Source organism: Embiotoca jacksoni, unplaced genomic scaffold (assembly GCF_022577435.1).
Source record: "Embiotoca jacksoni isolate LCO1_2020_lvr unplaced genomic scaffold, fEmbJac1.0.p SCAF_11, whole genome shotgun sequence".
NCBI lineage: Eukaryota > Metazoa > Chordata > Actinopteri > Embiotocidae > Embiotoca > Embiotoca jacksoni.
The window spans coordinates 2,645,254-2,662,450 of NW_027185241.1; the positions used below are offsets into that span (position 1 = coordinate 2,645,254).

A 17,197-nucleotide genomic window follows, 5' to 3' on the forward strand; every position below is an offset into this window, starting at 1 on the left:
AACATACTCAGAATATAATCATTTGTTAGTGATGATTTTATTAATATATAGATAGTTACATTTACCAGCTTTCATGTCAAGGAATTTAAATCAATATTTAGATTTTTATAAAATTAAATGGATTTATAAAGAAGTTTGGATTACACTGTCATTTCCGAGTAGCTTTAAATGTAGCCTATCACATTTTCGACCAGCCAAATTGTCTCACTCTACTCAATTAAAGTTATGAAACCTTTTGGATAGATACTTCACTGCAGGCATGTTAAGGACTTTAAACAGGAAAAAAACACAACTTGTTGGACTGCAGTTTGTGCCAAAAAAGTGTCCCGCTTTACCTGAAAATGCCCAGGCTGTTTTGAGGAGTGCTGATTTTACAATGCCTGTTTTCTCTACAAATTTTGGGCTGCTCTTCTTCCTTTTTCAATCACATTTATCATCTAAATAGAAATACTTTCTTGGCAAACACAGGCCAGTAATGTTTTTATAAAAAAAACAAAAAACAAAACAGAAAAGGTCATTTTGAGATAGTTTACACCCGCAACAACAACAAAAAAACTATTTTTTTTTAATGTAAAAAAGTTCATTTTCTAAAGAGGTGATGAGTTTACAAAGTATGGTACAGACAAAGCATGACCATCATAATCATTCAGTTCAAAGTGATTTTAACTTTAAATCTAGCTTGCATTTACAGCTGTGTGCTATGCTGGATCAATCAATCACAATAAGTATGATCATTACACAAACTCAAATCTACATGAATATCTTGAACAGCAGTTACTCTTATAATCAGCAGAGCACTTTTAATTATTTTGAGTATCATTCATGGCTAATGCTTGTAAAAAAGGAAAGTCATCCCAAACAATGACTGGACCTGCCTCATCCTCTGGTACAGAATCATGGCAGGATCCAAAAAAACAATGCTCCCTCAGCATCCCGTGAGTCGACATATTCTGATAACACTTTGGACTGAAGGATTCTTCTGCCTCCAAGAGGGGCTGCGTGGATTCAGAGCGCAGGTAGACGTGAGGATCTTTGGGTGGTGGGCTGCTGCACGGTCCAGAGAAGATCACAGTTGCATAGGGAACAGAGTCGCTGTTTGAACCACAGTATCCGGGGATGAACGGTGACCCACAAATAGACTCTCCCAGGTCACTGGTGTCCTCTGCACTGTTTACCCAAAGATCATCCTCCACTTTGTTTAACTTCAGGGGGAGATCCAGGAAGCTGAGGTGGGACAAGTATATCGGATTGGGCTCCTCATTGTCCCAGGCAGGATATGTATCCTGCGAAAGGAAAATAAATGTATCATTAATGTCTTTAATTTGTTGCTAAATGACAATAATAAGGACAGACCCTGTGAGATCTCCTCCCACAATACACACAGTGTTAAACCTGCAGTGCAGAACTTTGTCTCCCCCTTCTGCCAGTGAGAATAATTACATAAACCCTGTCCACGTGCGTTTGTCATAGGCTCTGCCTCAGCCTACTCCATCGCTACTGTTGTGGCTGTAGCATGGTGGATAAATGAAATAAAAGGCATCACAACCCCCTATGAAATGACATTGTTGTTTCACTATTTGATCCATTTGGTCGATAAAATTTGGAAAGTCTAGATGAGCCGCATTATTTCATTATTTCATGCCCATTCAAGTTAGCAAAGAGCTAAACTAGAAATTAGCTGACTTGGTGTAAGTCTGGTAAGCAGAGCTCAGTGCACTCATCTGGCAAATGGGGGAATGTTTCACCAGACACCAGATTTAAAAAGTCTATTTACTGTGAAATACAAACAGATTTATATTGCTGTGTTAGCCTTAATCAGCCTTGTGTGAGCCCACTTGGCACTTAAATGTAACAGATGTTCATTTACATGCAATAACCTCACACCATTGCGTTAACATAAAAAATATGCAACTTTAATCTAAAAACTGTGCAAAATAAAACACATAAATGCACAGTAGATTGCAGCTTTCCACACCTGGGTTGATTCTGAAGTCCATCTTTTGATGCTGCTGTTTGCTGGATCTGGAACAACTGGGCAAAAATGCCCCTTCAGCCTTGAAATAGAAAAACAGAAAAGCATGTGTTGAGAATAAAGGACATTACAGCCTCACAGTTTAAGACAGCGTGACCATGATCTTTTACCGTTTGTGTTTGGAGAAACAAGTCAGGATGATGACAATGATCAGCAGTGACAGTCCAAAACCAGATGCAGTTACAATCAACACAATTTCCACTGCATCTGAGTAAGGAAAAACACATTTTATATTCTCACATAGGATTGGAAAAAAACACATTCTGGCCATCTGTGTCTGTATGATTATACCAACCGGAGGGCTCATTTTCAAAATGAATTGTTGACCCATTCAGGCTCCCACCAGACGTGCTAACCATCATGAAAGCTTCATACAGAGACACAGTGTTGAGGTCTTCCAAGATCACCTTCCTCTCTTCTGGGTCTGCAGTTACAACTGAAAGAAAAGTCAGACATTAGAGAGAATCAGGTACACAGGAAATATTTGAACGGTAAAATTAAGGTCTTTGACCTACTGTGAACGGATCCTTTTTCAACCCAGTAGAATATTTTGTAGTTCTGGATAATTCCATTCGTCTGCTCTAAGGGTATTTCATCCCAGGTGAGCTCAATGTATGACTTCCAGGTCTTTTTGATTTGTAGTTTTGGAACCATGGATGGAGCTTTAAAAAGAAATATCACCATTATTACAACTATAGAAAGCTATCAGAATTTGACATTCTATACAACAGCTGCTGTGTGGAGGCCAATTAATATTTCTTCATTTCTGCCCACGAGAGGGCGTTATTCCATTACATATTAGCTGTTCCCTGAGAGGTTGCACAATATATAATTTTTTAAGTCATGTGGCAACTCTTTTCTCACTTCTTCAAAGTTGCGGTGGCCTGACTCTGCTCTTTGCTTTTTGTGTGATCCTCCCTGTCTCTTTGGTGACTTACCCTTTTGTCTCAAGTAGGCATTAACAGTCTGAGGAAGGCCTATCCCATCCTTAAACCTAGGATATACACAGATCCCATAGGGCTTGTAGGGCTCAAAGCTGCCTATTGATGAGAGTGAAGAGGTTAGAGTGGATCAGTGCCCACATGCTCCCAACTGTGTGTAAAGGCAGGTTGTGCACAGGAAAAAAAAAAAAGAAGATCTTGCACCGGCGCAATTGTTTGAATCCTTGTAGTAAAGGATGATCACCCGATTAGGAAAACCAAATAAAAGGTGAGTCAAAATCAGAAGCACATGGATCCTAAAACAAGTGATACAAATACTAGGAAACATACCTGTTATTATGAGGCTGGACTGGTTTTTGTCTACATTTTCAAACAGGATATCGGAGAGGCCTGTTTTTAACAAAGGTCTCCATTCCACCACATAACCGGTGAGATCGGAAGTAACCACACTTCTCCACTGAACCATCAGTGAGATGTCATCACAAGGAACGGCAGTGACATCTAATAGCCCACCACGAGCTGCAGACACAAAAGCAGAATCGTGCAAGTTGTCCGTGAAGCACTGTCTGAGCCTTTTTCTAAACCAATTGAAGCTATTTTTTGTGAAGATGTGAGTTACCTTTAGGTTGGTAAATTCGAACTTCAGTGGGGGAGGATTTCCCTGCTGCATTTACAGCACTCAGATATACTTTCTTTGCTCTCCCAGGGACCTTGAAAGTACAGTAATTTCCTCTTGTAGAGCACACCTTCCCCTTTTCACCTGGCAGCTTTTGCACGGAGACGATGTATGACACATTTTGGCTGTTGGCACGGAATTGTTTCGAAGGCTAAAACAGTAAAAAAAAAATAAAAAAAAAAAAGAAAAAAAATGTGAAAAGGTGTTTTAAGGGCAGACCTCACACACTCCACGAGAACTGTGAAAGAAAATACATCAGTTTGTGGCAGGTGTCAAGCAATATGTGTGATGTGTGTACCTTCCAAAACAAGTGTATGTTGAGTTGTTTGAGCATGTGATCCCTCGATAACTTCATCCACGAGTCTAAGCGTCCAGTGGGAGCTGCAAAAGAAAGAAGGCTGTCAGCGCGGCAGCTTGTCAAAAGCCTGCACTTCTCCTCTCACTCTTCAGAAAGTAAAACTTTTCCATACAAGACAGGTCTATGGATTTAATGCGAGAGAGTGCGACAAAACTCAATATATCCATTCAACCTGCGCGATAGAGCAACGCAATGGGAGATGCAGAACATGACATTAGCATATATTGAAAAGAGCTGGAATTGGAAGAAAAGGCAATAGATTAGAAAATGGTCGAGTGACTGATTGTGTCACTTTGAATTGATCTCAGCCCTACCTGTCTCCAAGGTGACTCCAGACTGGCTGCTGCTCCACTCGCTCCAGGGGCTCTGCTGGTACCGGACTCGAATCTGGGCAAAATACTTAGTCCCATGAAGGAGACGACAGTGGTCCACAGGTCTGGATTGTCTGACACGGCTCACAAGGATCTGAAACACGCCCCAGAACACACAATACATACAAACGTGACTGCACATATACACATTAGACGGGGTATTCTCCTGTATGGATGCTTCTAGCTACTGGGTTAAATGTTAGGAGACATAATTATAGGCGCTCACTGGTCGTTCACTCCACTGGCTTCTGTCAACACTTTTCAATCGGACCTCCAGGTTCAGACGGTAATAGTGCATCCAGACTTGGTGCTTGGACAAGCTCCAGCTCAGCCTCAGGCAGCCGAACCTTTTAGGCACCGCTTGAATCTTCAGAATCTTAGGTGGATCAAATTTAGCTGAAATAAAACAGTCAAATCAGCAGAAGCTCCCACTGAATTTTATTTTATTATATAGTTTTTACAATATGTGCAGAAATAAACATATATTCATGTTCTCTATGAGCACCAGTACCATGGTACCTGTAGATACAGATTTTGTACCTCTTGTGCAAAACCTTTATTTGAGGGTCACAAAGATGATTATCAAGCTATTAGAAACATAGACATGACCTTTGGAATACACAGGAGAACCCTTCTTGTCATCCTGAAGGTATTTCCATAATCTTCTTCCAACCATCAGGATGAAAAACAAAATCCCACCTGAGGCATAATAATGAAAACAAAAATTCTTGTTCCACCTTTTCCTAATCCAAACAAAGACAGATGCTGCAAAATCCTCTTTGTTTGGTTGTACTTCATTTAAACGTAAGGTAAACAAAAGGCTTTGTTTTCAGGGGAATACATGTCAATATTTATGTTACTTTGCATTATTTTAAATTTTCACACAAAATAATATTTCATGCACCCTATATCGCGCAAAACTCGTAGTAGATAATGTAATTTCTGGCAAACTGTATAGAAAATACATATATTTTGCAATGGAGAAAAACTGGTTAAAAGTCTTTTTTAATGCGCAATAGAAGAACTATTTTCATCTGGATGGATTAAAAAATGTTGAGTCTCGAGAATCCCCCAAACAGCACAAAGCGTTGTGAACATAATAACCTTCTGTTGCTGGATATTTACATATTTTGCGAGATCCTGAGCTCTGAGACTCAAATGTAAAGATTAGATACATAACTTGGGTCGACATTAGATTGTGAAAGAAAATTAGAGTACAATTATTGTTCAGGACAATTGGCTTTTCAGTTTTCATGTTTCTCACCTGCACTAATGGGCTCCAGAGTGATTGGTGCTGAAGTTGCCTCTCCAAGATCATTCTCAGCCTTCACATATATTTTCATTTCAGAGAACAGAACAAAGTCCGAGCGAAGGATGGTGACGCAATGGACTCCTGGTGGCAGCTCATAAGTGTGGTTCTCATTCGAGTCCCTGAAATGATGAAAGCGTAATGTGGGAAACGCCGTTGTGTAACCTCACAGACATGTTTTGTAAATGACGTTTGAAACTTTTCTGAAACCAACATGATGTTTGCTTTCTCGCAACTGTTTCAGCATATTCCTAGCAAAGACAGAGTTACCATATTTCCGTATGGAGGGTGTACTTGGTGAGCAGGTGGGTCTCCTGCTGCCCAGCGTCCCAGCTGCAGGTCAGGGTGTTCGGAGTGGTAAGGTTTGTCTGGCAGCTGAGGTTTTGTGGTGCTTCTGGTGGATCTAAAGAAAAAAGGTGAAGGTTTTTATTTTTATTTTTTTAAATAGAGCTGTTGAAGAAGGTCTTATTCATGTACTGTCTATACAACCGCATTTTCCCAGCCACACTTGTGGATTTGACCCACTGGTACCCGAGGTTCTGTGGGACTAGTGGTGGATCTATTGTTAAATAACACTTCACTGCAGCAGCCTCTGTGCATTGTATGGGAGTCAGGTAGGGGAGAGTATTTACATTGGCTAGGGTCAGGTGTATGATGGAAATTTCTATCTATGTTTAGTTTAATGATTGCATTTAGTGTTTACTATGTGTGGGACATAATTAGTTGCATTAGTAGAAGCGATGCTGTTTGTGTCTACCTGCAAGAAGACTGCAGATGGAAAATAGCTTGTAGCTAAATCTGAAACAACACATCTTTTCTCTTTGCTGGATGCTTTTTATACACAGCCCCTGACAAATAAATGTAATTAAAATAAAATGCAAATGGTGATGCAAATCAGTTAAATCCTGGAAAGAAATTGCAGTTTTCTTGCTGTACTGTATGAAACATTACTAATGAAAAAGTTGATATGTGCATCTTTTATTTGACATGATGCATTTATCTTCTGATGCAATTTTTGTTTTAGCTTCTAAAAATGTATTTGTCCATCTATTCAAGTTTGCCAGCTATCTTACACTGGTTGATAGAAAGGTTACTTCTATTTTTTAAGTTCAATACTCAACTTCCATTCTCTCATTTTTTGACACTGAGCTTCAACAAACCCATTAAAAGTTTGTTTACTGCTTCACAATGTACCAAATAATTCCATTCATGTCCGTTTTCTTCAACTGGAGACAGATTAACCTGTAACACATGCAAGTCGATCACTGAATGAACAAGCCAAATAACTTAAAATCTTTCTCACATCCAGCTCTGATCTCAACTCCCGCAACCACTTGACTCTTAGTGGCCTGGATGCAGCAGGTGAGTAACGCCCTGGTGTGATTGAAGCTTGATATAAAAGCCTCGGAAACCATGTAGCTCTCATTGGCCACATGTCTGCTGGGAATCAGGCGGTCGCCGAGGCGCAACTCAATATGAACAGCTTGCCGGATGACCAGAGAGCAGTCATTTCTGATGACACAGGTGGCTGTGACAGGTGACCCCAAAAGCACCACTGAGCTGGACGTCTGGACCCTCGCACACGGCTGTATGTCATTCCCTTAAAATGAAAAATGAAAAACAATTGAACTTGTAATGTTGAAGAGGACGTTAATTCTAAATGCCCAGTCTTTCATTGGACAGAATTTCAGAGGCAAAGGAAGCAAAGATATAACACTGATTTCCTTAACATCTGTTGGTTAGGTATTTCCATTTAAAATGTGCTGTTTCAGTCGGAGACCAACACTCACCGCTCCTCGCTCCATCCACAAACACCACCAGCATGACAATCACTGACACCCATGTGGATATCATGATGACAAAACCTGTTCGGCAGCCAAAATGAAATGCATTAAATGTAAATTACAAACTTTCATGTCCTATCGAAACAATATTTGAATTGCCTTTTCTTTCCACGCGCCACGCTGCATTGTGTGAGGCAGGAATTGAGAGTGATAATGCGTGTCGCTTCAAAAGACATCATCACCGCGGTGTTTCAAGTGTTTGGATGGGATCTACATACTGCATAATGGTTCAAGATAGACAGTGTGTATTTGCTGCTTTCCGGAGCTCAAGCAGTGAAAAATCTGCTCTGTCTGTGTTTGTAGAGCACATACAGAACAAATCTGAACACTGACACATGACACTCTCTGGAAAAATAAAAATCAACATTCATGGCAGCTTGGATCCACATTTGCGCAACATGATTACACAAAGGATGTGACATTTAGAGCACTGCTAGCTGATTCAAATTAAATTTAAATTCTCTGAGGATAGAATAAATAGATACCACCAGTAGCTGTTTACTATGTTTCTCCTCTTACATTGTTCAATTAGAAGGATAAAACTCCTCTGAGGAGTTGGGGAAATGGTAATTGCCAGTTGTTAGAAGGTAACAAGCCTTGTTGGGTATTCACTCTATAGTTGATTGATCATGTATAATAAGCAGAAGATGGGAGATGGTAGGCTAAGCAGATGGAAGCAATTCTTCAATCTATTGTACTTCTGATATTAAGTAAATAACCTCTTTCTTAAATTCGAGAACGATTTGAAACCTCATGTCACACAAGCACAGGTGGGAGGTGAACTTAAAAAGGATTTTAAGGACTGACATACTCACCATTACATGAGCATTGAAGTCTAAAATTCACATAAATCTGGTTCCTGGTTCATAAAGCACCGCCATCAAGACCCAGACATGCCTTCACAGCATGACTGTCTCTGTGCTGTAGAAAAGGAGAGACAGAGTAGTGTGAAAGAAAGCCAAGACCATCAATAGATCAGTTGAGTAACAGAAAAACTATGGACAACAACTTTTGCCTTGAAAATAAACAACATATAAATTAATCAATTGTGAAACACCACTATACATTTGTGTACAAATGTATATATGGCTATGTACAGGTTTTTCTGCTTAGACAACCCCGTTTCTGAAAAAGTTGAGACGCTGTGTAAAACGTAAATAAAAACAGAATGCAATGATATGTAAATCCCATAAACCCATATTTAATTGCAAATAGACCAAAGACAACATATCAAGTGTTGAAACTGAGAAATGTTATGGTTTTATGTAAAATGTATGCCCTTTTGGAATTTGATGGCAGCAACATGTCTCAAAACAGTTGGGACAGGAGCAACTAAAGACTGGAAAAGTTGTGATATGCCAAAAAAAAAAAACACCTGGTGGAACCTCTCACAACTAATTAGGTCAGATGGCAACAGATCAGTACCATGATTGAGTATATAAAGAGCATCTCAGAGAGGCAGAGTCTCGGCAGTGAAGATGGTGAGAGGTTCACCACTCTGCAAAAGACTGCCTGGGAAAATAGTGAAAAAAAAAAGTAAAAATAATGTTCCTCAATGTAAAATTGCAAAGGTTTTGGGGATTTCATCATCTACGGTCAATAATATAATTGAAAGATTCAGAGAATCTGGAGAAATCCCTGTACGCAAGGGACAAGGCTGAAAACCAATACTGGATGGCCGTGATCTTCAGGCCCTCAGGCAGCTGTGCATTAAAAACAGACACAAATCTGTAATTTAAATCATTGTCTGGACTAAGAAAAACTTCTAAAAAAAACATTGTCTGTGAGCATCCACAAATGCTGGCTAAAACTCCACTATGCAAAGAAGAAACCGTATATAAACATGATCCAGAAACACTGCAGCCTTCTCTGGCCCGAGCTCTTTTAAGATGGACTGAGGTGAAGAGGACAACTGTCCTGTGGTCTGATGTATCAAAATTTTAGATTCTTTTTGGAAATCATGGACGCCACGTCTTCCAGGTTAAAGAGCAGAGGGACGACCCAACTTGTTATCAGCGCTCAGTTAAAAAGCCAGCATCTGTGATGACATGAGGGTTCATTAGTGAAAATAGCATAAGTAGCTTTCACATATGGGAAGGAACCATGAATGCTAAACAATTTAAACAGATTTTGGAGCACCATATGCTGCCACCCAGACAACATCTCTTTCAGGGAAGGCCAAGAAGAGCCAGTAAAACCTACATTTTAAGTGTGATTTAATGTATCGAATCAAGTATCATTAATCTCCCTCTGTCACTCCAGTGAATCGAGCCTGAAGAATTCATTATTTTGTGCTAACTGATAACATCATCAAATGCTAAATGCATAATCATGAAATGCTACTAAGACCGCAGCAGGGAGGACAGCTCTTGTGTGTCATCTGACCGTGTGACAGAAGACGCGTATCGATTTCTCCATCAGAGATACATTTCACACAGACACGCTCACACACACACGTACACGTGACACACCAGCACACACGCATACATACACACATACACAGGACCAGTGAGTGAGATCACAGCATTAAGAAACTTTCTTTGGTCTAGTAACAGTCGGTCACGGGTTCCCTGCCTGATTCTGGAGATAAACTGAAGAATCTATACTCCACTGTTCCTCAGGCTACAACATGTTGGCACCATCTTCATCTTTATTATCGACAGACTCTGGGATAGTTTATTTCAACTAATTCTTGAGGCTAAAGACACAAATTGAAAATATTTGTTATCCCATTAATCCTCTTTTCTCAGTATTTCAGATCCAGAACAACATACTGAACAGTTATGTCTAGACTGTTTAATTGCACAACCCCATAGGATGAGGAACTGTTATGATTTCTATAATTTGTAACTATCACTCAGACTGTCAGATCGCTGCCTTCAGTCCACAATAACCGACTATTTGGTGAAGTCTGTGTTTCGCAATGAGAGAGAAATGGAATTTCTCCCTGTTTCTTATCAGCAGTTTGCAAAAAGGCTTCAATTCTCCCCCGCTTTCCGTTTTAGAACTCCTGCTTACTACTAATAGGTAATTGCCTGTGGCTCTGACAAAAGGCAATTCAGAGAAGGGGGGAGCAAGGGAGGGGGGCAGGAGAGAGTATTAAACTTGGAGTGTATTTTGTCAACAAATGCAATGTGACACACTAAAACTAAAGACAGCATCAATCAAGTGAGGCTATTCTGTGTGTATTGGGCAATTATGTTCCCAACATATAGATGCAAATATGTTATCGGGATTCATTTTTGTGTCACAATTGAGCCATGAAACTATATGTAGGAAATGTTTCGCTCTAGCCACCGAACATTTCCTTTCCCGTTGTTGTTAGGGGTTACAAAACACCCACTTTCAGGATTTGGCAATATCCTTGACAGGCTGCAATGACAAGCTCACCACTGTTTCCTCTTTTTGGTCTTATTTCTCACACCAGGCATTGTGTTTTAAATACAGAATTTAAGAGAGTTAAAGAATCAATTTTTGATTTTGTTTGTTGACATTTGTTGGGAATAAAATTCAATCTCAGACGTTAGACCTTTTGCGGAAGCCATAGTTTAAAATCTCAGAAGAAGAAAAGCAATCTGTTTCACGTCTTTTTTTTTTATAATGGAGGATCAGAAAACAAATCTTTTCCATACTTTAACATGCTGACACTGCTTCCACAGTCATACTCTGATCTGAAAATGATCCCAATCAAACAACTGATGTAACTGTCAAAATAAATATTGACATGAAATAAAAATAAAATTACTGTATGTTTTTATCGTAAAGGTCTAGGTGAAAAGGCTTCTGTAGAACGGCTCCAATATGTTTTAATTTTACACGTCTTTAGCATTCAGTTTACTTTTATCTTTATATATGCTACTTAATCCTACCTTTTTGAAAAGCTGATTTAGTACAAATAAATTACAAATTAAATTAAATTAAACTAAGTTGTCAACAACTGAGGATTCAACTGTCCAGCTTGATCCGGTGTCATTCAAAAGTTTTCCTTTTCAATCTGGCACAAGTATCAAAATGAAAGGTGCAGCAAATCGCCTGATGTGAAGATAAAGGAGAGCCCATCAGAGAGGCTTGCCACTCACCACACAGTAGCTGCAGCAGACCCAGAAAGACAAGAGGCTCTCATCAGCTCTGATAGCACCAGATGAAACAGCGCAGCTCAGATTGAAGGATGTGTGTGTGTGTGTGTGTGTATGTGTTAGCCAGGCAGGAGCAGCAACAGCAGCAACATCCTTGTTTTGAATTTGTGAAACTTCACTATTTTCCAGGAACTAACACATGACTGCTGGCGCCGTGTTATGGGAAGGGAAAGTAGGGTGTTTAAATTCAGGGGTTATTTCATTTTATTTTTTTAATGAAAGGAGTTCAATAGTTAAACTGAAAATGTTTAAATCTGGAACACATTCTTTACAGCATGGGTGTTAATATTCTGTCATAACATACAACCTGGAATCATGCCAAAGTGTGTAATTTACCCATCATTCGAATACAGGTTACCAGTTCAGTTACATTTTGCCTCGCCGAGGCATAAAGAGTTAGGAGCCTCAAACCTGGAACACACTGCCTGCGTGGCGTCTGCGTTACCTGTTGCTAAAGGGCGGGGTTTTCAGTGCTGCATTTCCTCCATCTCTGTATCGCACCTCTGTCTCGGTGTGTGTGTGTGTGTGTGTGTGTTTGTGTGTGTCTGTGTGTCTCGCTCTGTACGAGGGTGAATAAAAATCACGTGCCTACTTTTTGGTTACAACTCATCACTTGTCGGACCTCAAACATTCAACATTGATGGCCGTTATCAAAGAGAAACCCATTTAGTCAATGTTACTGCCTGCAGCCGCAGCACCACTGCTGACACACAGTTGGTGCGGATAACACGCAACAAAGTGTAGATGAGCAACATGTGAAAGGTAACGCACATGCCAGGCAGGCAGTGTGTCCCAAGCTTTATGTTTTTTGAACAAAAACCACGTGGTAAGGTTTAGAAAAAAAACACATGGTTGGGGCTACGCACCAAAAGCAGATGGTTAGGAAAAGTTTTCTTGAAAGAAACCTGCATGGCTTTCTCACGGACTTAAAATATAGAACGTCTTGGGTTTGATGCATCCAACCACCCCCAACCGGCCTTCCTACTTGGGCTTTGTCACTTTTTGTAAATTGCCACATGACCTTGGGTACTTTTCACGCTTAGGTGGACACTAACACGGTATCCTCTAGTGGACTGACAGCTTTATTACATGCTTTGACGCGATAACGGATGGAAATATTGCATTGTGATCGTTGATGTAGCAATAGGAACAGTCATTACTTCTCAACTCAAAGCAATTCAATTTCAATTTGTGGACTGGTGAGGTGCCTGGCTTTGCTCCTTGCATGACAGTATAGAGGGATTTCAACCTCATTCAATGGTTTCCTCACAAGGTTTTAATATGGCAGCTGTCAGATGCCCTCCAATATGACTCCAGGGAGCCTTCTTGCAATATGAATGTGATAACTCTGGTTCGGGCTGACCCCTCTGTGTTGAGTGTGACCTTTGAAGGAGCAGATCTGATGTATCACCGAGGCTGCTTCAAAATGCAGTCATCTCCCTCTCTGAGCCTGTCTGAGCCTTTAATAGAACAAGCTCTTAAATGGGATTGTAAACTGTGCCTTAACCCCCCTCCCCCTCGACTTGTTCCCACTCCCCAAGGGCACTTGAAACTAGTTGCCGTATCATGTTTATTAGCTTATTAAATCGTAAAATGATTCCGTGGCTAAGGCCTCACTTCAAATGGCGTGCGAGGCGAGGCTAGTCAGCTCACCCACTCAACTTTTAATCTAACAGCTGCATCCTGGCCCGGTCACTCCGCTGCCCTCAAAAGCATAATGGATGCTAACAGTTAATCAAGAGGCCGCTGGAGGAGAAATTAAATACACAGTGGTAGGTTTTTGAATAGGAATCAACGGAAGAAAAGAAAAGCAGACACTAATTAAAAATACATGAACTGGTTATCATGAGTTGACATATTTTGCTTGATCTTTTCTTCTAATCAGCAGTAATGAACGAAGTGCCCTCCATCCACTGGGTATTACATGGTACGTCTCAGTGAGCAGTAAAATTAGCTGAGGGCCCCGAAGCAAAGCTGAACTGAGGTTTGATTACAGTTCTTGTACTGTACTTAATAGAACGCTGTCTAGTCTTTAGATTCTTATTCACATTAGAGATGTGAATAACCCCAAATTAGTCACTGCTGGAAATATCATCTCATATCTGTCAGCTTGCTGTACAGGGAATTACTGTTGTTAACTGCAATCCCAACTGCTGTAATCATGGCTTCTGCTAATCATGAATGCTTACATTCACAAAAATATGACCTGCCTTTTGTTCAGCCCTCCTACTACTGCACATTTAGCCTTGTAAATCCAAATTAATTTGCCATACGCAGACTTTAACTATCAATTAAAACTCTGATTGCATCAATAAATAAATTATTGTTTTTCTTTCCCTAACAATACCTGAAAAATATCATATATAGGCAAGATAATTTGTGATATATGTAAGCCTTCAATCACCACAACAGAGCTTTAATTACTGATGCCAGACCACAACTACAGTTTGCCAGTGAACATACAAGCAAAGACCAGGCCTTGTGGAATAATGTGCTCTGGACAGACGAATCACAGATAGAGTTGTTTCACTGCATTAACAGGCGATATGTTTGGCACACACCAAAGACAGTTTTTCAGGAGAACAATCTCACTAACCGTGAAGCATGATGGTTTGGGGTTGCTTCGCCGCCTCAGGGCCCGGCCAGCTTGCAGTTATTGATTCAACTATGAATTGTGCATCATATCAAAAGTGCTTGAAGATTATGTTCGGACCATCTATCCGAAAGTTGAAGCTGAACGGGAAGTGGATCTTTGAGCTGGATTGAGTGGCTCAAGAAGAAATAATGGAGGTTTATGGAATGGCCAAGCCAAAAATAATCTTTTAATCCCAATTAAATGTTGAAACGGGCAAACCAGTCAAGAAAAAAAACCTCAAACATTATGCAACTGAAGGAATTTTGTATGGAAGACGGGTCAAGACTTGAGCAAGTCAATGTCAGAGAGTAGTGGACGATTATGCAAACTGCCTACAATAACTTATTTCTGCTAATAGGGGCACGACTCTGTTCCGAGGCCACAGAAGAATATTACTGCTATTCATATGTTTGTTGAATACATGATTGAAAAACAGATTTTTCTTGTGGTTTGAAGTATATCATCTTTACCAGTAGGCACTTCAAAGAGGACCAACTGCTTGTCCAAATATGTTGAATAGGTAAAGAAATACCAGGATGTATTTATTGTTTCTCATGACTGTATAATTTTGTGCTTCATGAGATAAATTACCCTCGTTGGGAAAATCTGGCCATCACATTGAAAAACATAAATGAGATGAACAGATTTAGCACAACAGCATAGTTTTAGGTCTAAAATGTGATGGGTAAAAACTGTATTAATCAAAGTATCAGCAGGGTTTGAACAACAAAGTGTAATTTCTAAAATGTTGTGGTTAAGAAAAAAGAAAATTTGTGAACAAAAACTTCATAAAATATGTTCTGATTTCTGAACAAAATGAATAATAGATACACTTTAAGGTGCCAATTATAAATACATTTCACAGTGATCTTGTCCAACCATAATTTATTTAGTGTAGCCTGCATGCTCTGCTGTGAAGAATTATTTTGCTCTCTATGCATTTGTATGGCATTAATGCATGTCACTAACATTTAACATTGATTTTAATGTGGTTGTCAAATCATTTCAATTAATATTATAACTGTAGCTGTTGCTGTATGTTCTGTATGTTAACATCGATGTTTTAATGTGGTTGTCCTACTTTAACTTTTATTGTTTAATTTACTTCCGGTATTATCTGGTCTAAGCATTCTATATAACTGTAAATTGTAATGGGAAAATGTTGCTTGCTGAGTCGACACTTTGAATAAATTATTTGACTGATTGTTTATTTGACTGATTGACAGACTGATTAACTGATTGCACGTTATACGTGTTTAAATAGTTTTACGCATCATGAAAACTCCCAGATGGTGAACCTACATATTCTGAAAAGTGGCAAAGTGGAATAAGCGTGTGCATGACTTTCAGATGCTATCGTCACCATTATAATAAAAACAAGAACATGTGGATGCAGTTGGCATATGTACTGAAGTGTTCTGCCATATGTGTATAATGCACACCAATGCAGTCTATTGTAAAAGTCTGTTGCACTCATGGTACTGACACAAGATAACTCATGAGTTGTTGCACTGAGGAGTGTGGCCTCTTGCGCTTTACTGCTGTGTCCACCGTGAGTGCTGGTCGAGTGAGCCAGTGAGGACACTGTGTGTGTGTGTGTGTGTGTGTGTGTGTGTGTGTGTGTGTGTGTGTGTGAGACAGGGAGAGAGAGGAGAGGGTCAGACAAGCTCCGACTCCCGCTCCCGCTCCTTACATGCACCCAATCCACTCCTATCTAGTACCTGTCACACAAGCGGGCTGAAAAATGGAATTGACTATTGATTTCCCCTCTTACCACAGGTCAGTTGTGCTGGCAGGCCATAGTGGGCTCACTGTGAAACTCGTGCGGGACAACGAGAGGCGGGGAGAAGAAACACGAGAAGGAAATACACACTTTACAAAACACACAAGCACCTCTACCCATTCTTATTAACCACCATATTCTCTGAGCTGGTGTAAAGGAGGACAATCAGCTATACTTTAGGAAAGGTGCATGTCACAGCTTACGTAGCGGAACACACCCGAGACCTGGCAGAGCTTTGGTGAAACTGTGATGGGATTTATTCGGCAGTATAAAGTCAAAAAGCATGTGTGTGACATATTGTAAGATTTTGCTAAAGTGAAATAGACCAGTGGTTCCAAACTTTTCTTTTTTTTTTTTTGAGTTATGAGTTGAAAAATAAATTCACATCTTTTTGGGATAATTTTTCCCATGTTGGACTGTTTCAGCTGATAGTTTTCAGTGACCTGAAGAAGTGAAACTATTTCACAAAAAGAAAAGTTAGAACAATTGATTTCTCAGATTCATCTCCTAGATTCAGCAAATTTTTACTGTTATATTTGTTATAGTATCCCACCGGAAGGAACCCAACTAAACTTTTTTGTTTTCATTGAACTGTGCAGGTCTCAGGTCCTAAAACTATGCAGGATGTGGTTTACATGCTGTAGTAGCTCTGTAAAGGTTTACTGCTGATACAAATGAACATATTCAGACCGGTGAAAGTTGGTGTTGACTTGCGAAGGTAAAAAAATATTGTTTCTACAGTCCAACAAACATCGGACCACCCCACTGCAGAATTCATATATATTCAAACCAGCAGCTGGTCTTGACTGTATTACCATCAACAATGTATGCAGTTAATAGGTCATATCAAAAACGTTTGACTTTTTGAAGAAATTTGTTCGATTGTGTTGAGGGGGCCAGCGCGCAGGCAGTTCCAATATTTGAAACCAGGATTTAAAGCTTTATTTAAAGATAAACTCAAACAAACAACAGGAACCTGAGGGCTGCAAATGTTGCTGTGGCTTCTGTTTGCGTTGTCTGCAGTGTTATTTCTTATTTGCTGCTGTTCATTGCTAAATGTACCCAAGAGCTGATAATTTAGCTACAAAGCTATTTAGAAGTTCATTGTTTCA

At 39.8% G+C, this 17,197-nt stretch overlaps 1 protein-coding gene across 1 annotated transcript; it reads right to left on the reverse strand.

Moving 5' to 3' along the window:
* Nucleotides 1–23: 23 nt before the first annotated feature.
* Nucleotides 24–11,679, reverse strand: csf3r (colony stimulating factor 3 receptor). Its single transcript, XM_069142116.1, has 17 exons — nucleotides 11,611–11,679; nucleotides 8,347–8,452; nucleotides 7,478–7,552; nucleotides 6,991–7,287; nucleotides 5,958–6,090; nucleotides 5,643–5,809; nucleotides 4,605–4,774; nucleotides 4,322–4,472; nucleotides 3,948–4,030; nucleotides 3,593–3,800; nucleotides 3,304–3,492; nucleotides 2,971–3,072; nucleotides 2,548–2,694; nucleotides 2,328–2,468; nucleotides 2,143–2,239; nucleotides 1,976–2,054; nucleotides 24–1,283 (listed from the first exon to the last, which is right to left on the reverse strand). Exons 3-17 carry the CDS (start codon nucleotides 7,539–7,541, stop codon nucleotides 801–803), a joined length of 2,511 nt encoding a protein of 836 aa, XP_068998217.1. The 5' UTR covers nucleotides 7,542–7,552; nucleotides 8,347–8,452; nucleotides 11,611–11,679; the 3' UTR covers nucleotides 24–800.
* Between the last annotated feature and the right edge of the window lie 5,518 nt (nucleotides 11,680–17,197).

Coding starts and splice junctions, on each gene's coding strand:
- csf3r (XM_069142116.1), bottom strand. CDS start 7,541: ATGATATCCACATGGGTGTCAGTGATTGTCATGCTGGTGGTGTTTGTG. Junction 2,240..2,327: donor TTTTGAAAATGAGCCCTCCG/GTTGGTATAATC, acceptor TTCCTTACTCAG/ATGCAGTGGAAATTGTGTTG. Junction 2,055..2,142: donor TGTTTCTCCAAACACAAACG/GTAAAAGATCAT, acceptor TTCTATTTCAAG/GCTGAAGGGGCATTTTTGCC.